General features: G+C 41.9%; 1 protein-coding gene across 2 annotated transcripts in view; it reads right to left on the bottom strand.

The window, feature by feature from the left end:
• dnd1 (DND microRNA-mediated repression inhibitor 1) overlaps positions 1-17,637 on the bottom strand; it is an 18,363-nt gene extending 726 nt beyond the window's left edge. Inside the window, exons 1-5 of one of the 2 annotated variants that reach the window (XM_061901578.1) lie at positions 17,501-17,637; positions 12,721-12,826; positions 7,497-7,822; positions 6,578-6,710; positions 526-1,269 (exon numbers count right to left, since the gene is read on the bottom strand). In XM_061901578.1, the coding sequence (XP_061757562.1) occupies positions 773-1,269; positions 6,578-6,710; positions 7,497-7,822; positions 12,721-12,826; positions 17,501-17,518 (1,080 nt within the window). In that variant the 5' untranslated portion in view covers positions 17,519-17,637 and the 3' untranslated portion in view covers positions 526-772. Of the gene's footprint in view, positions 1-525; positions 1,270-6,577; positions 6,711-7,496; positions 7,823-12,720; positions 12,827-17,500 lie in introns of those variants that run through there. The other variant, XM_061901579.1, reaches the window with a different exon arrangement.
• Between the last annotated feature and the right edge of the window lie 4,348 nt (positions 17,638-21,985).

The raw sequence follows: 21,985 nt of genomic DNA, 5'->3' as shown, positions 1-21,985 counted from the left end.
TAACTATGAAGAATAGTTTTAGTACACCATTATTATACGGTTACCAAACCTGTCATTCAACATACATAATTATTGATCACTTTAGTCTCTTATTAAGAAGCTATTATTGCCATAATGTACATTCTATCAAACTTGTTTTTGGACATTCATTCTCCTTGTGACCCAAGTGGCTGCCCTAAGCCACCAGGGGGCGCCAACCATCAAACCATCAGTACTTGTTAATGTGGTTGAACATCCACTGATTTAGTTATGAGTGCAGGGAAGGTTGAGCATTAAGAAAGCAGTTTTTAAAGATGAAATGTTTGAATTCTTGATGTTTTAAGTAACTATAAAGCATAGTTTCCAACAGTGCACACATGATTGTGTTGCATTCTGATTGAAGTTTGTTTGCATTTCTACGTTATATGTAATATATGTTATATTGTGTGTTTGTAAAAACACCAACGTATTTTTTTTGCCCTTTTTAAGGAGGCACTGGAACAAAAACATAAAACAAGGTGCAAAATGAATATAAAGCATGCGGAATAAAATAGAAAACATGCATTGTTTACCAATATTAAAAAGCATGCATAGTAAAAGAACAATACCAAACACGTCAAATCACGCTAGAAGAATATAAAACATGGTAAAAGATAACGCACACAGAGTAGAAGAACAATATACACATCAAATCACACTAGAACAATATAAAACAAACATGGTATAAAAATATTACAAAGCAAACAGAGTATAATAGTTGTAATCTAAAAGAAGCAGAAAGCGAGAAATGACACTAAAGTTGGAAGCCAGCAGACTGCATAGCCTTCAGGACTTGAAGAGCTGCAGCTTCCTTTGCTACCTTCAGGGTGGTAGCGGCCGTGGGTCCAGCCAGAATCCCGACCCGCCCTGTGAAGATGAAGCCTGCACCTGGGAGGCACACTTTGTAGGTGAAGTGAATGACTCCTTCAGGTCCTGCGTGGCTGCACTGAAACTCAAAGTGCGGATATCCGAAATGCAACTTCTGCAGGAGCGTCAGTGGAGACGCTGGCAAGATGGGCACATGCTTTACACACTCTGATTTTGGATCAATGGGTCCTCCCACAGCTCTGCAGAAATCAGAGGGGATGGGCAAAGGGCATTGCAGGCCAGGAGGCGGGGCTAAGTTGGGTGGGGCTTTTACAATGCTGCTTGCAAGGTTTGGTTGTGACACCACAAAACTGGAATCATCTGAGCCTCTCATGTGCATCATCCACATGACAGAAATCCTCAAATTGTACCGCTGCTGGAACGCTGAAACATGAGCACAAGTCATATTCAACAAATGTTTCGTAAATATTCAATAAAAAATTAAGAAATATGTCTCCATGTCGAGTCAGAACCTTCATACCACTTCCTGAAACAGCAAGTGCTTGGATATGTACCGCTCCAAATGTCTTCAATTGTCCTGTACGTACAAGTTCTTTCTTGTCCGGGTAAATTTCGATGACATCTTCAGAACTTTGCTATGAGACTCTTTGTGCTTGTCTTTTGCTCCCTCCTTTTTGTCTTTGGCCGTCCGATCAATGTCCTTTTCTTAGACAGTTTTTTTTTTTTTTTAAGTTTTTGTCAATCTTCCATCAAGCTTCTTTTCCTTTTCCTTACCAGAATGTTATTTTTCAGATTTCAAAATGTTTACCAAAAGCGTCCATGTCTTCGAAGAAAGTGTCATTGCCATATTCTTCTCGGAATTAACTCTTGATGGATTTAATGACCTGAGTTTATAATTTGTTAATCTGACCAATTATATTACTTTTTTCCACGTGACACCTTTCTCTGGTCTTTTCTCACTATATGAGCGGATTTCTCATCGATTTTCTCTTCCCCCCCCTCTTCCTAAGCTTTTTGTTTTTATTGTCCTTGGGATTCTCCTTTGACATTTTGACCTTTCTCAAATTCTAAAGGCTTTTCTTGCTCCTCTTTACATGTCAGTAGGCCTTGATGAACCACCTAACAAATGCTGTGTGTTGATCATTTTTATTCTTGTCAAACTTCCTTCTGTGACTTTGAAGGGGTTGTTCGACTATGCACCTGCGGCATGGCGATGTGGTCCACTTGGATATTGACCTTTTCATCATCTTTATATTTCAGATCCTCTATTGACATCTCCTGATTTTCCTCCTTGATCATCTCATTGAAATTCAACAGCTCCTCCAGTCTGACAATAGATATCCTATTGGCATGTATGGTTCAGCTGCTTCTCTGCCAACAATTGTTGCCCCTCAAAAGGTCCATTGATGGCCCACCCTAATAGGGTCTTTTACGGCTTAAGATCCATAATAGCTGCTGTTGATTATTAGATTTGGTGCATCAGTCCCAATCAAACTTTCCACATAGACGTTCTAATCGTTTATCCCATTTTTCAATATCTCGTTGAGCGGGGACGTTGTTTTTTGACACAGGGTTTGTATGTGAATGTGAATGTTTCTGGGAGTTTCACAAATTGGTTATTGTTCAGCCTTAACAATAGCCTAAGGACTAAGCCTTTTAGTCCTATAAAAACATGGATTTCGACTACCGTCTCTTGGTCCCTTGTGCGTGATGTGAGTTTTTGTGCCTTGTAAATTCAACTTTTTCATGCAATTGGTGGTACAAAATGTTGCTGTACTTCCAGGGTACAAGATACATTTATGCAGCACCTCATTTCTTTTCCCAAACTTACAGTACAGAGCAGACCAGAACAAACACCTACTCTTTGGTGGGGTTTGCCTGAGGTGGCATGTGCCACCCCGAGAATGAATCCGATTGGATACTCAAGGTGCCACCCCACTTAGAGGCGAAAAAATTTGCAGCATACAAATGTACTAAGACAGCGGCTGGGGCATGCATATCCTGCAGGTGGTGGTAATGTACTTAGTCTGGTGTACTCAATGTGCCGTCACAAGATGCAGAGCCTTCCAATAGAGGTGGTGTTACCACACAGCGCGTATTGAGCCTTGTTTCCACATGACCGCTTGGGGACGCAGTTTAGATTTTGAAGGATATTCAACAACATATACACTGCCGAAATGCCTTTGAAAATGTGGGCTTTTAAGAGTTGTTATAGTTAAAGTTCCAATAATAGTAACACGCACGCGCACGCACACACACACACACACACACACACACACACACACACACACACACACACACACACACACACACACACACACACACACACACACAGTGTGGTGAAATTACCCTCTGCATTTGACCCATCCCCTTGTTCCACCTACTGGGAGGTGAGGGGAGCAGTGAGCAACAGCGGTGGTTGCACTCGAGAATAATTTTGGTGATTTAACCCCCAATTCCAACCCTTGATGCAGAGTGCCAAGCAGGGAGGTAATTGGTCCCATTTCTATAGTCTTTGGTATAACTCGGCTGAGGTTTGAACTCACGACCTACCGATCTCAGGGCGGACACTCTAACCACAGGGCGGACACTCTAACCACATGCCCACCGAGCAGGCTTGTGGTCTGCTTTCAATCTGGATAGAGGATAAAAATGTTTTTTTCTTTAATGCTAATAGAATAAAAGAATAACAGAATGTGATATTACATTTTTACAGCAAACTTAATCCAAACCATTTCCCAGCAGTGGTCTTAATATTTGTCAGCAATTGTCTTGCAACACAGGTGTCAAACTCAAGTCCTGGAAACCAGATCTTGCCCGCGACATCATTTTATCTGGCCCCGCAAACACCTGGAAATGATATGTGTCAATAAAGTACTTATTTTGTCACTAAATGTAATTGATTTGTTTCATTTTGACAGAAAAAATATATGTACTGCTTGAAATTGCTTGCCTTTTAAACTTTAATACTATACAATGTTGCAACAAATATTACTGTATATTATCATACTTTCTAAACATGTTTTTGTCTAATTAAAAATACTTAACTTTACAGCAAACTAGCCATCAAATTAATAAAAATATATTTTACGTTGTTCTTTACAGCATATTTCTGTAAATTAAAAAAAACTACTACTGTTTTGTGCATCAAAATTCTGTTAATTGAGCTGCCAGTTTTTGACTGTAGAATCTACGGTTGTTGTTTTTAACGGTGTATTACTGTAAATGGAAAGACAATACATTTGTTTTTACGGTAGAAAAACTGGCAGCTAAGTTGCCAGAATAACATAAGAACTTGTACTGTGTTTCCATTAACAATATGATGTTGTAAAAAAACAATGTAAATTTAACACAAAAAATCTGGCAACTAAGCTGACGGCGTTTTCTGTAACAGCCCCCCCCCCCCCCCCACCCCCCCAAAAAACACCCAACAACAACAACAGTGGTAACGTTTCTCCATTTACCATAAAATGTTGTAAAAAATAAAAATAAAAAACACTATTTCACAGTAAAATTTTGTAAATGTAAAGTTTTTACTGACAAATCGACAGTCGACTTAAAACAATGTATATTATTAATAACATCCAGAGGCAAATTCATACATTATTAGCTGTTACAAGCGGCCCTCTGAAGGCAGCCATTACAGTGATGTGGCCCTCAAAGAAAATGAGTTTGACATCCCGGTCTTACAAGAAGAAGTAGTGGTGGTAGGCTACTATAATAGCAACAGCTGCCCCTGCGGTGGACTGACGGATTTATGGGGGCCACCCCCGCAGATCTAAGTGCCCTCCATGAAAAAAAAAGTCTGGACACGCCACTGCATTGGGGTAATTTGAGATTTGCTACCATGGTCTTTATTGTGGATGTGTAGGATAGTTGGGTGTTTCAGGTTACATTCATCGCATGATAGACAAGATTTGCATTCCTTGCTCATGCGACCAGCCTTCAAACATCCAAAACAGCTTCCTTTTTCTTGTAGAAAATAAATGTTTACCCTTTGACAAATTTTCTTTAATTTTGTACATTTGGATATTGAATGCAACTCCTCACAGTAAAGACATTTTTCTGATGACAGCTGTTTGGGTGTTGTGAACTTTGTAGGTAAAGTGCGATGTGGCAGTTGCAATAGTTGTTGCAAAAATGCTTCCTTTGATGTTGTTCCTGTTCAGCAGTTTGGTCATGTTAAACGGCTTTATAATTGTGCTTGTACGTGGATCATTTACTGATCCTAATTTAGAAGACATGTATGGATGGTGGACATGTAGCTCTGTGCGCTGTCATGCAGGTAATCAGCTGCAGGTGTAGCACGGCAAATTTCCGGATGAGTTGGCAAAAGGTGCCATTAATGTTGGGATTTCTTCTTTTTCCACAAATTGTTCAGTTTTCACGTCACTATAAACCTATATTAGTGTTTCCTTTTTTCCCCCAAAAGATCAGAGTTTTTACTTGTCTTTTACAGAAGATGGAGGTTTTTACTTGTTTAGTGACTGTCCTGTAGTCACTGAGGCATTGGGCGTGTAAGATGTTTTTGACTCGCTCAGATCATGATGTGTTGGCCGAGCTTCCCATTTGATAAAATAAAATGTTAGAAAAAAAGAAAACATGACTGTGCTGGTAAGATAAATAAACAACTGTAGTTGAAGTGCATGACTATGTGGCCAATGAGCTGGCAAGCAATCATTAAAAAACGCATTATCTCCCACCTCATTCCTCCCTGCCAATTCCCAATATTTGTGCTAATATAATACAGATTTGTATATAGCGAGAGTATGGCCATCTCGGTTTCTTGATGTGTGCTCATTACAAGAATGTCTGTCTCTGCAATATCAACAAGTTACCTCAATTTTATCTAAAGTTCTGCTTTGAAGCGGAATTTTCCGCCTCTCATTGCGATCACAGACCGTGTAACAATGTGCGTGTCTTCCGGTGTCAAGCCAAATTTGTGCCCAGCCGAAATAAGTGCCCAGGGGGGTGTGCGCATGTGCGCACCTGTCTGCGCATGTGCGCACCTGTCTGCGCATGCGCGCACCTGCGCATTCCACAGGTGCGGCGGGCAGTTTTTTGGCAGGGCGGTGTCATTGTCAAACAAACGTGTGTGTAGCGAGAGAGACTGTCCACTATTTTTAAAAGCTTAACTCACCAAAATTAAAACTACTGATTTTATTTGTTTCATCCTGCTGTTTGTCCATATTTAATAGCCTAAGACAATATATATCACAGTAACTTTGGTATGATACAGTTTTTCTTTTAGCTAACAATATCAGCAAATCCACAGGGGCAATTATTTCGCAAGCCGTCCCATACACACTTTATACAATAGGTTGGGCATATATTTCGCTCTTAAGGCGCTAAATATATGCCCCAACACGCTTGGGCATTTATTTCGCAGCGAGCACTTATTTGGCTTGACACCGGGTTAAGCCTTAGATCGGATGTAACTAATCTTCACTCATTTATGATAACAAAATATTTTTCTTTAATAATCACATGCGTCCACGTGATAACATTGGCAGCTCTAATTTTGACGATATAAAAGCATGTTTTATTGTAAGTTTATGAGCTGGAGTATTATCTGGTTTATTTTGTTCGTAAGTAGTTGGCTACACTCTCTTTATAAATGACTGATATAAACATTGCTATACTGCCACCTGTGGATACCTGACATAATAACATGAAAACACAATGAAGAAAGTGGTCCTACAAATATGTTGGTACATAAATACGGACTAACCTTCTGCGAGCATCCTCTTGGCCATAGAAGCATTGTGATGAGAAGAGAAACAGACTTGAGCAGAAACGCCATCTATTCCTGGTCCTGCTGTGAGGGAAAGTCTCTCTACTCCTTCTGACAGCCCACGCAGCACCTGTAGTATTGATTAGGATTATGAATATCATGTTGTCTGTCTATCTGTGTTGGCCCTGCGATGAGGTGGCTACCTATCCAGGGTGTACCCCGCCTTCCACCCGATTGTAGCTGAGATAGGCGCCAGCGCCCCCCGTGACCCCAAAAGGGAATCAATGTTTACTTATCAATCAATGTTTACTTATATAGCCCTAAATCACTAGTGTCTCAAAGGGCTGCACAAACCACAACACGAACCACTACGACATCCTCAGTAGGCCCACATAGGGGCAAGGAAAACTCACACCCATTTTGAAATACTTCACATACCAGACTTCGAGGTCAGAAGTGACTATGACTATAATATATGCGCGTCTGCCATTTTCCACGCATGCGTACTAGGTTGAGTTGCGCCAGCGGACGCAGGGGCGAGGGAGTCTTAACGATAGCATGGTGTATGTGGACAGGTATAAGGTTAGGTGGGTTATATCCTGTATAACCTGGTGTAGAGGCAGCTTTAGTTATTTAAAAGCGGTAAAAAATGGATGGATGGATGGATTATTAACTACAAACATTACTATGTCTGTCATCTATGAACTTACTCCACCAGCAATGTGGGAAAGGGTCAAATGTGTTTCACATACATGAATATAACAATATTCATGACGTTGATAACATTTTTTGATAGATAATGATTATATCATGTAAAACATAAACAAGTGATTCTTCCTCAGCCTTTTCATGCGAGAACATGTGATCGGCTTGAATTATTTTATGCTGACTTGACATGTGAAGTGAAGGGAAGTACCTGAAGAAGGCGGTCTGGCTTGGTGTTTGTTGGCAGGTTTGTGATGCAGAGATGCTTCTTCTCGGTGCTCCTGCACACGCTAATTTGCACACCAGGCTGCAGCTCGTGGCCATGAAGTTGCATTATTGCATCTTTGGCTACGTCCGCTGAGGCGTATTTGGCGTAGGCAAATCCACGGTTATGCCCGCTGAAGTTCATCATCAAGCGAAACTCCCACAGCGGACCCACCGCGCTGAAGAGGGGGATGAGCAGGTTCTCAAAGGTGTCACGAGGGATGTGACTGATGAACACCTCGCAGTTAGGTCCTGGTGTCGGACCATCCCACTCTGCCATGGAGACAAACAACAATGCACCAACATGATGGAATTGAAGACATGCATGAAGATGTGGTGTTTGTGTCTGAAAACTTTCTAGTCAGCTACTTTTAGTCAACCATCTCGTTTGTTGTGTACAGCAGTGGTCCCCAACCTTTTTGTAGTTGCGGACCGGTCAACGCTTGATAGTTTGTCCCGCGGGGGGGATGGGATTTAATTTTTAAATTTTTTTTTCCTTTGTCATGAAAAAGGGATGTTTTTTGGGTTGGTGCACAAATTGTAAGTGTATCTTGTGTTTTTTATGTTGATTTAATAAAAAAAAAAATATATATATATTTTTTAAATAAAAAAAAAAAAAAAAAAAAAAATTATCGTGCGGCCCGGTACCAATCAAACCGCGGCCCGGTGGTTTGATTGGTGTACTGTACCTCCTTCCAGACGCTCGTAGTTTAATATTAGGGAGGAAACTGTTTTATAGATACTGTGGTATTACGGTTTGGCGAAACATAACCTCTGTGGGGAAGTGTTCCAAGCCAAAACAGTATGTAAAACAACAAACAATATTTAACTACAACTATGTTTAAAAGTGCCTCTACCCATAGCCTGTGCGGACTACGCTAGTGTAGGTTAGTGGCAGGGTGGTAGTTTTAAACTGAACAACCAGCAGTTTTTACCGCAGTGAGCAAGTAGAAGCTCACATTTATAAACAAAATTAACAAAAATTACTTTCACATAGTAAAGGCAAATTATTACTTTTTAAAGAACTAACAACACATTACGTTACTATTTACAACAAAAATAATCTGAGTGGTTATCTAGCCATGAAACACTCAGGCAATCTTAAGCCCTTTGAAGATTTTTTTTTAATATACCAGAATATAGGGTTGTCCTGATACTAATATTTAAAGCATCGCATTTATTGTCAAAATGTGTCCATTCTCCCTTTGCGGTCTACATTCTGTGTCTGCTTTTAAGTACTCCGTGCGTGTGCGTTGACGAACGTGCACCTCTGCTCATTAAACTAGCAATGTCACAACGTGACAACATAGCGCCGTCGTACCTGTAAAAAAACAAAAAACAAAACGGAACTGTTTTTTTTTTAGAGGCAGTATAGTACCGCCAATGAATTATTAGTACCGCAGTACTTAATTAGTGCCGCTATACCGTACAACCCTACCAGTATACATCAGATACAGGTATTCATACTAAAAATACCATGGTATCAGTTTTGGTCCATATCGCTCAGCCTTAGTTTGTACTAATAAATGAGACAAACATTTAGCATTGTGTTTGTTGTTCAATTACAGTAAGTGTGTTCATTTTAAACATTCTGGCCATTTCTTTATACACATTATGGCATTTATATCACAATGATATAATAACCGGAGGATGTGTTCTAACTATCAGGGGATCACATTCCTAAGCTTTCCCGTTAAGGTCTATTCAGGTGTACTGGAGAAGAAGCTACGCCGCATAATTGAACCTCGGATTCATGAGGAGCATACTCTAGGCAGGGTTCTTAAAAGGTGCATGGGAGTTTGCCCAACCAGTCAACATGTGCTTTGTGGACTTGGAGAAGGCCTTCAACTATGTCCCTAACTAAGTCTTGTGGGGAGTGCTCAGAGAGGGTATTGGACCGTCTGAATGTGGTGGTCCGCTCCTTGTATCACGGTGTCAGAGCTTGGTCCGCATTGCCAGCAGTAAATCGGATTCATTTCCAGTGAGGATTGGACTGACAGGGCTGCCATTTGTCACCAATTGTGTTCACAACTTATGGACAGAATTTCTAGGCGCAGTCATGGCGTTGAGGGCATTCGGTTTCGGTGGCTGTAGGATGAGGTCATTGCTTTTTGCAGATGATATGTTCCCGATGGCTTCATCTGGCCAGGATTTCAGCTCTCACTGGATCGGTACGCAGCCGAGTGTGAAGCGACTGGGATGAGAATCAGCACCTCCGAGTCTATGGTTCTCGACAGGAAAAAGGTGGAGTGCCATCTCTGGGATGGGGAGGAGATCTTACCCCAAGTGGAGGATTTTAAGTACCTCGGAGTGTTGTTCACGGGTGAGAAAAGAGTGGATTGTGAGATCGGAGCGGTGTCTGCAGTGATGCGGACCCTGCATCGGTGCGTCGTGCTGAAGAAGGAGCTGAGCAGGAAGTCGAAGCTCTCAATTTACTGGTCGATCTACATTCCTATCCTCTATGACCGAAAGGACAAGATCACGGGTACAAGCGACCAAAATTAATTTTCTCCGTGGGGTGGCGGGGCTCTCCCTTACAAATAGGGTGAAAAGTTCTGTCATTCGGGAGGAGCTCAAAATAAAACCGCTGCTTCTCCACATCGAGAGGAGCCAGATGAGGTGTTCAAGCATCTGGTCAGGATGCCCCCTGGACACCGACCAATAGTCTCCTGGCTGACCTGGGAACGCCCCGGAATCCCCCGGGAGGAACTGGACGAAGTGGCTGGAGAGAGGGAAGTCTGGGCTTCCCTGCTAAGGCTGCTGCCCCCGCGACCCGACGTCGGATAAGTGGAAAAAGATGGAGGGATGGATGCATGCCTATTAATCACTTTTCTACTGCTGCATGTTGCAGTACTTACTTTCTCTAAAAGGGGCTATTTGTAACATTTACAGATGCCCATAAGGCGCCAACATTCCAATGTATTTTACACACTATATCCCACCCTTCTTGTACATAATGACTTAATTACCTACTTACATAACACATGTACGCGCATTAGCTTTGGGTGTTGTTAGCTAATAATAGCAACTTGGATAGCAAGCGTTAACTGTCATTAAATGTATATTCTATCATAACAACAACATGACTGCAAATTGTTCGCTGCTTCTCTTGGACTGCTTTTGTATGTGTGCTCACGCTCCTTGGGCGTAAGTGTTGACGAGAGCGGTTAAGTGACAGTTGGTAACACCAATAATTTTAAAATCGGGCCGCTAAAATTTTCTTATTACCTAACCTTTGTAATTGTGAAAAATATAGTCAAATCTCCATACAAATGTGTTCTGTTAACCCACTAATGGTAACAAACTAGCCAGTGGTGTTCTTGTTATAATTTTTGCTTTGAAAAATATTACTGTGAGGAAGTTGCAAACAGCACTTTTAGGTTTTTCTCATGCACCTGATTTTCAAAATCTGGGAAAGCAATACCCTCCAGAACGACATTTGCGATGAGACCATCATCCCCATATTCAAGAAGGGAGACCGAGAGGATTGAAGTAACTACCATGGCATATTGCTCCTGAGTATTGCAAAAAAGATCTTTGCATTAACCGTCTCCTATTCTTCCTCCCTGAGCCTCAGTGCGGCTTCAGACCCTCTCGAGGCCCAATCAATATGGTCTTTTGTGCCCCACTCCGACAACTTACAGTTCTTAATTTCTGAGCTCTAAAGAGGGCCTTTGACAAAATCCCTCCACCCTGCAACGTGGGCCATCTTTGCTCGTTTTCAATGACCGGATGAATTGGTCACCTAGGGCTATCTTGTAACAAGCTTGCGTACGCACAAAAACCCTGTGTTCGCCCTTTTCACGGCCTAGATGAGCTGTATCAAGACTGACGAAGCGGAAATGCGCACTGCCTCAAGCCAACCTCATAGCTACTGTACGTACATTTCTACAGGCTACATGTGGATGCTTCGGAGACACATAAGAGGTGGTCATTCATTTGTTACTACGTTAAAGGCCTACTGAAATGAGATTTTCTTATTTAAACGGGGATAGCAGGTCCATTCTATGTGTCATACTTGATCATTTCAAGATATTGACATATTTTTGCTGAAAGGATTTAGTAGAGAACATCCACGATAAAAGACAAAAGCCCTGCCTCTACCGGAAGTCACAGACAATGACGTCGCAAGTGTGGGGGCTCCTCACATATTCACATTGTTTTTAATGGGAGCCTCCAACAAAAAGTGCTATGCGGACCGAGAAAACGACAATTTCCCCATTAATTTGAGCGAGGATGAAAGATTCGTGTTTGAGAAAATTGATAGCTACGGACTAAGGAAAAAAACAAAAACATGCGATTGGGACGGATTCCGATGTTTTTAGACACATTTACTAGGATAATTCTGGGAAATCCCTTATCTTTCTATTGTGTTGCTAGTGTTTTCGTGAGTTAAATAGTACCTGATAGTCGGAAGGGTGTCTCCACGGGTGTATTGACGCGCAGTGTCTCAGGGGAGTCGACGGCAGCTTTATGGGCGGCACAAGCTCAGCTTTTCCCCGGTAAGAACTGACTTTTCAACCAGAATTTTCTCACCAAAATTTGCTGCTTGACATTCAGTCTTGATTCATGTTCGCTTGACCGCGCTCTGAACCATAGTAATGTTTCACCTCCAGGAATTTTAAACAAGGAATCACCGTGTGTTTGTGTGGCTAAAGCTTCCCAAATCCATCTTTCTACTGTGACTTCTCCAATATGAATTGAACAAATTGCAAAAGATTCAGCAACACAGATTTCCAAAATACTGTGTAATTATGCCGTTTAAGCAGACGACATTTAGCTGTGTGTGTGTGCAGCGCTCATACTTCCTTCGCGTACACGTCATCATTACACGACGTTTCCAGGACGAAACTCCCGGGAAATTTAAAATTGTTATTTAGTAAAGTAAAAAGGCCGTATTGGCATGTGTTGCAATGTTAATATTTCATCATTGATATATAAACTATTAGACTGCGTGGTGGGTTGTAGTGGGCTTCAGTAGGCCTTTAAGTCATCCAGCAGCTATAAAATGGAATTGCTGGATAGACGACATGTCTAATATTATTATTTCTGACATCGTAAATATGTTGACATGTACAAGAATTCACAGTTCTCAGTTTAGTTTAGAACTTAGTAACAATTAGTTACAAAACCTAGTTACACAAAATTTAACGTTCCTCCTTCATTCTTACCCTTAGGTGGTCCGCCATATTTCCTCTGGCCATTTACTTGTCTGATCTTAATGCCGGTGCTTTTTAGCCATGTTTCCAGCGCCTGCAAGCGCTCTATATTCACCACCTGAAACACAAGCAACATGTGACCAATAATAGCCAATCAAAACAATTTTTAACTATCCAAGCACTGTTTTTATTGTTGGAAACATCAGCAAACACATCAAACACTTATTACTCCTAACTACCAAGTTGTATTTCTACTATGAATGCAACGGTACTCGGGAACGGGACAATACACTATATAAACTACAGGCCTTTGTGTGCGTGTGTGTGTGTGTGTGTGCGTGCGTGTGTGTATTTTCTTCTTCCAAGGGGCGGGGGTGGCTGGGCATAACAGAAAATAAATGAGAAGCACTGGTCTAAGCCAACTCGTGCAAATCTCAAACATGCAGTAACTCATGTCAGATCTTTAAGAAATAAATCATTTTAAATTAACAATTTTATTTCCTCTTAGAATCGCAATCGTCACAACGACTCGCAGGTCTACTAACTATTGGTCCAGACTGGGAGAATAAATGTACATACCAAGTTAATCAGAAAATAAAATACATTTTTTACTTTTATATCTCTTTTTTGATATTTTTAATCATACTTTTGGTTTATGTGTCAACTCCTCAGATACAATTTGTTCGGATAATTTCTGAGTTTGTGGATAAAAACTTTGCTCCTGACATGATCATTCATCTTGTTTAGTGTGTTGGCACGCATTTACAGTACCTCAAATTAAAATGACATGTTTAATTTATTTTCATTAAATACGTAATTTGAGTTTAAAAAACAGTTTGGGTCATTGCTTACCATTCGCCAAACCACAGGAGATAATTAGGTACTAAAGTAATATAGGAAACAAAAAACAATAATTTACTATTTGAAAGTATTGTTTGGAAACTATTGACATGGGAGAAACATATTATAGTATTCAGTACACCACTAATATTCTGTTTACTTCAAAATGCAGTTTTTACTGACAAGCAAAATAAATCAAAAGGCAGAGAGGGAAATGTTTTTACACCCCCCCCAAAAAAAATCACCAAAACAGAACTGAGAACCTTAGCCCAAAAACCTAGCTACGGATCGTACTGATGTTTTATGTACTAACGCAATTGCCCACTAGGGCATTGGCAAGACATGTGGGATACAATAGAAGAAGAATGCATCTAGAGAGTTATAAGTAAAGCATTCATGAGACAGCACTAAATTGGCCCGAGTGTGTGAATGTGTGAATGTGAGTGTTAATGTTGTCTGTCTGTGTTGGCCCTGCGATGAGGTGGCGACTTGTCCAGGGTGTACGACGCCTTCCGCCCGAATGCACTTGAGATAAGCTCCAGCACCTCCCCGCGACCCCAAAAGGGACAAGCGGTAAAAAAATTAATGGATGGATGGAGACAGCACATATAAAGCTTCCAGTGTCATGTCGTTCTTAAAAGGGATACGCCTTCTACACCAGTGCTTCTCAATTATTTTCTGTTATGCCCCCCAGTAAGAAGGAAACACTTCCTTCCCCTACTCGCTGTCACGATTATAAATAGTATAATTTGTCTATAAAATCAATAAAAGTACTAGATAGGGGCTGTCAAAGTAAAAGCGATAATGCATAAACTATACATTTCAGTAACGGAACACATTTTTTTTAACGGGCAATTAACGCACACACGTCCTTTTTGAAGTGAATTGTGAATTATATTTATATAGCGCTTTTCTCTAGTGACTCAAAGCGCTTTACATAGTGAAACCCAATATCTAAGTTACATTCAAACAAGTGTGGGTGGCACTGGGAGCACGTGGGTAAAGTGTCTTGCCCAAGGACACAACGGCAGTGACTAGGATGGCGTAAGCGGGATTCGAACCTGCAACCCTCAAGTTGCTGGCACGGCCACTCTACCAACCGAGCTATACCACCCCATGTCCTTTTTGACCCTTGGGCCGTGCTGTACAGGGGACCTTGGCTTCAGTTCACTTGCTGCTGATGAGCCACAAGCAAGCAGAAATGGACAAAGGAAAGTCTACCTTATAGAAGTATCAGGTTCAAAGATAGGGCAAATTGTTTTCCTGACAAGAAGAGTATTTTTCTCCAGGAGAGGAAGCAACATCATTGCCACAAACGCGTCGTTCAGTAGTGGGAGGTGCTTTGCCTCCATGTTCAGATTACGGTTAAGGTGCAGTGATAACATAACATTTAGATTGTTACTGTGACTGATATAGTAAGTAAGATGGGAAAAAATAAATGAAAGTAGGTTGGCAGGAAAGCGAAAGGAGACTTTTTGTGTTAACAGTTGATCCCACATCAAAACATGTCATGACACTTTCTCAAACCAATCACACACTTTTCCGGTTTCAAAATAAAAGCCCTACGCCACGGCTGGGTTGCAATGACTAGACCTGGAGGCCCATTCTGTCATTTCTGTGTTTCAGGCGATGGGCTACAATCCCATTAGGCTACTGTTATTTACCTGCATCAGTGCAGATTTGGGCGTATTTTGAAAGATTTAGAGGCAAATATATAAGTGATGATTTAAAAAATGTTTTTAAATTGGATGTAGTCGACCTAAACACTCTTAAGAAAATTTTTTTTTAATGATTTAAACCATTTATCATCACCAAGACGATACTGCTCACCTCGACCGCACTTCATTTGATACGGACGGTATTTAGAGAAGAAAATATTTGAGGCAAATCATGTCTTTACATCTGAAAGGTCCACACAGACAAAGTTGGATTTATTCGTGCATGGCTAAGTGATGTAGTTGGTAGACATGACGAGTGCCGTGCTGCCGTGATTGTGACACTAATGAGAAAAAGGATAGGTTTATTTGCAGCTAATTTGCACAAGCAGGTCTTCGTAGTTATATTTAGGCATATAATACAAAAGAACACAAACTAATGTGATCTTGTGTCATTTTCTTACGTTTATTTCTGTTATCAAACAACATAGTAAAGAATAAACTCGATTGTATTCCACAAGATGATGAAAGTCTTATTTTTAAGAGTATCCATCCATCCATTTCCTACCGCATATTCCCTTTGGGGTCGCGGGGGTGCTGGTGCCTATCTCAGCTACAATCGGGCTTGCATGTAAATAAAAATACAAAGTGCTTGTATGAAAGTTAAACTACAAAGTAATTGTGTGTGGGTAAAGACAAAAAGTACTTTTTGTGTAAGTAAAGACACAAAGTACTTTTTAAGTAAAGACACAAAGTACTTTTTCTGTAGGTAAAGACACAAAGTACTTTAGTATGTAAGTAAATATACAAAGTATTTGTATACTACACGGTCTAGCTCCATCCTATCTCGCCGATTGTATTGTACCATATGTCCCGGCAAGAAATCTGCGTTCAAAGGACTCTGGCTTATTAGTGATTCCCAAAGCCCCAAAAAAGTCTGCGGGCTATAGAGCGTTTTCATTTCGGGCTCCAGTACTCTGGAATGCCCTCCCGGTAACAGTTCGAGATGCCACCTCAGTAGAAGCATTTAAGTCTCACCTTAAAACTCATTTGTATACTCTAGCCTTTAAATAGACTCCCTTTTTAGACCAGTTGATCTGCCGTCTGTTTTCTTTTTCTCCTATGTCCCACTCTCCCTTGTGGAGGGGGTCCGGTCCGATCCGGCGGCCATGTACTGCTTGCCTGTGTATCGGCTGGGGACATCTTTGCGCTGCTGATCCGCCTCTGCTTGGGATGGTTTCCTGCTGGCTCCGCTGTGAACGGGACTCTCGCTGCTGTGTTGGATCCGCTTTGGACTGGACTCTCGCGACTGTGTTGGATCCAATATGGATTTAACTTTCACAGTATCATGTTAGACCAGCTCGACATCCGTTGCTTTCGTCCTCTCCAAGGTTCTCATAGTCATCATTGTCACCGACGTCCCACTGGGAGTGGGTTTTCCTTTCCCTTATGTGGGCCTACCGAGGATGTGGTAGTGGTTTGTGTTGTGGTTTGTGCAGCCCTTTGAGACACCAGTGATTTAGGGCTATATAAGTAGACATTGATTGATTGATTGATGTAGGTAAACTAAAGTAAAGCTAGTACTTGTATGAAAGTAAAGCTACAAAGTAGGTAAGTAAAGATACAGACATGCCCATGCTTGCAGATTTAAATGTGGACTTAATTGAAGTAATAAATATATAAATAGTAATGCATATATCCAGGACATTAACACCAACAGTAAGTATATATATTACAATTTGTTTATTATCATCATCATTATTATTATTTTTGTGTACATGTTGTCGATACTGGGGTTTTGTTATTTATATTTTCTATGCTGATGTTTGAGGAAATTACTAATTGTGTGGCATCACTCGTCATTAATACAGCAATTGTAGAAAATACAACAACGTTTACTTTTAATTCTTACACAAGGCACATCTTATTTTTACTACTAATTGATGTATAGAAGAAACAACATATTAGAGTTGATATCAGGACGAAAGTAAAACTATTAAATATTAATTTGTTGCAGCTTTTTATAAACGTCATAGCTAATTGGAAAACTTTTGATACAATGTTACTACACGACAACTATCAAAGTTTCATATTAAAATACAAATACTTTAACTTAACGTTTAGCGCACGCCATGTATCAGACTTGCAAGTTCTACTGCAAGACAAGTATCCAATTTTTCGTCCACAACAAGTATGAAAGTGAAGATAATTATCACACATGCCAAGCAGAAAAAAGCTGTCGAAAAAGGATGGATAGAAAAATATTAAAAAGGACAAAATATTTGATCAAAAGTTACCTGTTGATTATTCATCATCAAAGCTGCAAGTGTGTCGAGAAACGAGGGGGCGTGGCCAGGTCGCGTGCCTTCTATTTCTTCTTCCTCTTCTTTTCTTTAATGGCGTTTGACAAGCAACCTTCTGGTGTGCATTACCGCCATCTACTGAAATGGAGTGTGGTTTGAGGTGGATCCCTACTACTCTATATTATTTTATTTAAAGGCCTACTGAAACCCACTACTACCCACCACGCAGTCTGATAGTTTATATATCAATGATGAAATATTAACATTGCAGCACATGCCAATACGGCCTTTTGAGTTTACTAAATTGAAATTTTAAATTTCCCGCGAGTTTCTTGTTGAAAACGTCGTATAATGATGACGTGTACGCAAGACGTCACAGGTTTTAAGGAAATATGATTGCTGCACACACACACACACACACGCACACACACACACACACACACACACACACACACACACACACACACACACACACACACACACACACACACACACACACACACACACAAAAGTCGTCTGCTTTAACGGCATAATTACACAGTATTTTGGAGATATGTGTTGCTGAATCTTTTGCAATTTGTTCAATTAATATCGGAGAAGTCACAGTAGAAAGATGGAGTTGGGAAGCTTTAGCCTTTAGCCACACAAACACACGGTGATTCCTTGTGTAAAATTCCTGGAGGTGAAACTTTCCTATGGATCATAGCGCGGTCAAGCCAACATGGATCCCGACCAAATGTCAACCAGCAGGTTTCGGTGAGAAAATTGTGGTTAAAAAGTCAGTTATTACCAGAGAAAAGCTGAGCTTGTGCCGTCCATAGCTGCCGTCGACTCCCCTGAGACACTGCGCGTCAAGACACCCATGGAGACACCCTTCCAACTATCTGGTACTATTTAACTCACTAAAACACTAGCAACAAAATAGAAAGATAAGGAATTTCCCAGAATTATCCTAGTAAATGTGTCTAAAAACATCGGAATCCGTCCCAATGCAATCGCGTTTTTTCTTTTAACTTATTTTTTTTAATCTTTTTTTTTTTTCTAGTCCGTCGCTATCAATATCCTCATACACGAATCTTTAATCCTCGCTCAAATTAATGGGGAAATTGTCGTTTTTCGGTCCGAATAGCACTTTTTGTTGAAGGCTCCCATTAAAAACAATGTGAATATGTGAGGAGCCCCCACACGTGTGACGTCATCGTCTGCGACTTCCGGTAGAGGCAGGACATTTCTCTTAACACCGAAAGTTGCGAACTTTATCGTGGATGTTCTCTACTAAATCCTTTCAGCAAATATATGGCAATATCGCGAAATGATCAAGTATGACACATAGAATGGACCTGCTATCCCCGTTTAAATAAGAACATCTCATTTCAGTAGGCCTTTAACTCAGTCCTTTTTCAGGTCGCGTGCCTGGATAAAAAAAAAAACTCGCTTTATTTCGGGGAGGATGCGGGAATGATGACGTCACAGGCCTCGCTGCCTGGCCGTACCACGTGACTGCTTCAAGAAGTGGCGCAGTTTTTCGCAAAGTGCGACGAAGATTACGGGGTTGCAACCACAAGACCTGATTTAAATATTAGGACCATTTTTACTATAAAGCAGAAAAATACGAAAAAAAGGCATGAAAATGTGGCTTATTGCTTTTGGTGTCCACCGCACATGTGTTGTGATTGGTGATCGGCAGCCGACAAGGCCTCGTGGGTAGCACACGCCCTTTGAAGTATCCGCAGGTGCAAGTCGGTTCAAGTCAGGACGTTTTTCCTGTCTCCACATCGCCAGTTGCAGTTGGGACGAAACGGTGATCACATCAAATCTAACTGTAATTATAAACCGCTCTTTTTACACATAAAACAAAAGCAATTAGTCAAAGTGCTTTACATGCGTCTGCCTTTGGTTGACGTGATGTGTTCAGGTGCTCTCCGTTTAGTATTAAAGTCCTACTGAAATTAGATTTTCTTATTTAAACCGGGATAGCAGGTCCATTCTATGTGTCGTACTTGATCATTTCGTGATATTGCCATATTTTTGCTGAAAGGATTTAGTAGAGAACATCGACGATAAAGTTTGCAACTTTTGGTGCTGATAAAAAAGCCTTGCCTTTACCGGAAGTCGCAGACGATGATGTCACAAGGGTGAGGGCTCCTCACGCCCTCACATTGTTTATAATGGGAGCCTCCATCAGCAAGAGCTATTCGGACTGATAAAACGACAATTTCCCCATTAATTTGAGCGAGGATGAAAGATTTGTGGATGATGATATTGATAGCGAAGGACTAGAAACAATTTAAAAAATATATAAAATACAATTAAAAAAAGGCGATTGCATTGGGACGGATTCAGATGTTTTAAGACACATTTACTAGGATAATTCTGGGAAATCCCTTATCTTTCTATTGTGTTTGTTGCGATCTGTGACTCAGATCTTCACATGTTTATTTTTCCATCTTTGTTTCATTCTCTTCTGACCCACTTACTTCCTGTTTAGTCCGTTACCATGGTTACACATTGATTTCACCTGCTCCTCGTTTTCTACACACCTGGTTCTCCTTGATTTCTCCCTATATAAGCTTTCCTCTTTTCTTTGTTCAGTCTCGGATCCTAATTTGCCCACGCGCAACAGTGACGACTCTCGACCTTCATCTTTGTATGTATATTCTCGCTAGCTTTTACGCTAAGCCATTTGTTTATTCCAGCTCACATGCTGAGGAATTGTTTTTCTGTTTTTGGTTTGCCTTCTCTTTACAGCAGTGTTTTTGTTCCTAGCCTTTTATTATTTAATAAATCCATTTATAACTTACCTTGTTGTGTTCATCGCTTCGACGCATCCCCGGAAGAACCAATCCGGCATTACAATGCCACACAAGCGTCACAGTAGGATCCGAGCATCAAAATGTTTTTCCGCGTCGAAACCACGGGAGGAACCCTTCGACTTGGGTTTGTGGTTGGAGCTCGTGGCTTGGGAGCAGGAAAGACTTGACTGTGGGCCTGAAGTCCCCTCCGAAGCCGTTCGCGCTGCCCCGAAGAGGCGGGGGGTCCAGTGGAGAGGCCCCCCGCACGGCAGTAATGTTCCAGCACCACTTATTCCTCCCCATGGACACAGCAAGTTTCACCCCGTCCAGGATTCACCCGTCATTACCGGTAATCCTGCTTGTTTTTTTTCAAATCATTCCTTAAGCTGCCATGACACTTTTTCTGACACAAGCGATGACGTCAATTGGGGAACGCCCACCGGTGACGCAACACCGGTCTCTGTTGATGACATTTTTTCAGAAGATTTTTATATTGTGGACAGTACTTTTCATTCCCAACCTTTTTCGAATACCAATAACATTTATGATAAAATACGTAATTATCAGGATATTTTTTCTCATTATTCTAGTCAACCTCAGTCACCTAGTTTTTCTCCTACACCTCCTTTAAAACCTCATTCTCCGGCCAAGTCCAAGGTGTTTCCTCCCTTTTCTAAAGGAAATTCTGGACAAATTAAAGGGGAGGAGTCGGCCCGCCTCCAAGCCTCCCACCACCCTCCCTTAAGGTCAGTCCCTGACCATAGGGAACGGGTCTGGGATCCCCGTCTGGAGGAAGGGGCTATGACCTATAGCTGTGCTACGGAGGTAGCACAGATACTACCCTCTAAACCACAGCCACCATGTAGACCTCCTCCACCTGTTTTTCCCCTGGCCAAGTCTCAACGGCCTTGTAGACCTCCTCTACCTGATTTTCCCCCGGCCAAATCTCAACGGCCTTGTAGACCTCCTCCACCTGTTTTTCCCCCGGCCAAGTCTCAACGGCCTTGTAGACCTCCTCCACCGGTGTTCAGACTCGCGAGGTCATTACCTCAAGCACATCCTCCACCACCGGTGTTCTGCATTTCTCCCAGTTTGGTTCTCACACCAGCACTTAACTGTAGTCTGGTTCTCGCACCAGAAACTGATGTTTCTAGCCTGGTTCTCAAGCCAGCACTAGACTCCCACCTGGTTCTCACACCAGCCTCCGACCCAGAACTGGTTCTCATACCAGTTACAGACTTTAGCCTGGAGCCCACTCCAGTACCAGCTCCAGAGCTGGAGCCTACTCCAGTACCAGCTCCACGCCGCCAAGCGCCGGTACCAGCTCCGCGCCGCCAAGCACCGCCGACGACGGGGCTGGAGCCCACACCAGCGTCGACGACGGGGCTGGAGCCCACACCAGCGTCAACGACGGGGCTGGAACCTTCACCTGTGTCGACAGGGCTGGAGCCCACTCCAGTGCCAGCTCCTCGACAAGCGCCGGTACCAGCTCCACGCCGCCAAGCACTGCCGACGAAGAAGCTGGAGCCCACACCGGCGCCGACGATGAGGCTGGAGCTCACACCAGTCACGACTCCTGCGGCTCCCAGGCCGCCTCCGACGACTCCTGCGGCTCCCAGGCCGCCTCCGACGACTCCTGCGGCTCCCAGGCCGCCTCCGACGACTCCTGCGGCTCCCAGGCCGCCTC

The sequence above is a fragment of the Nerophis ophidion genome, linkage group LG05, assembly GCF_033978795.1.
Source record: "Nerophis ophidion isolate RoL-2023_Sa linkage group LG05, RoL_Noph_v1.0, whole genome shotgun sequence".
In the NCBI taxonomy this organism is placed as follows: domain Eukaryota; kingdom Metazoa; phylum Chordata; class Actinopteri; order Syngnathiformes; family Syngnathidae; genus Nerophis; species Nerophis ophidion.
This window is presented reverse-complemented; position numbering and strand designations above follow the sequence as displayed.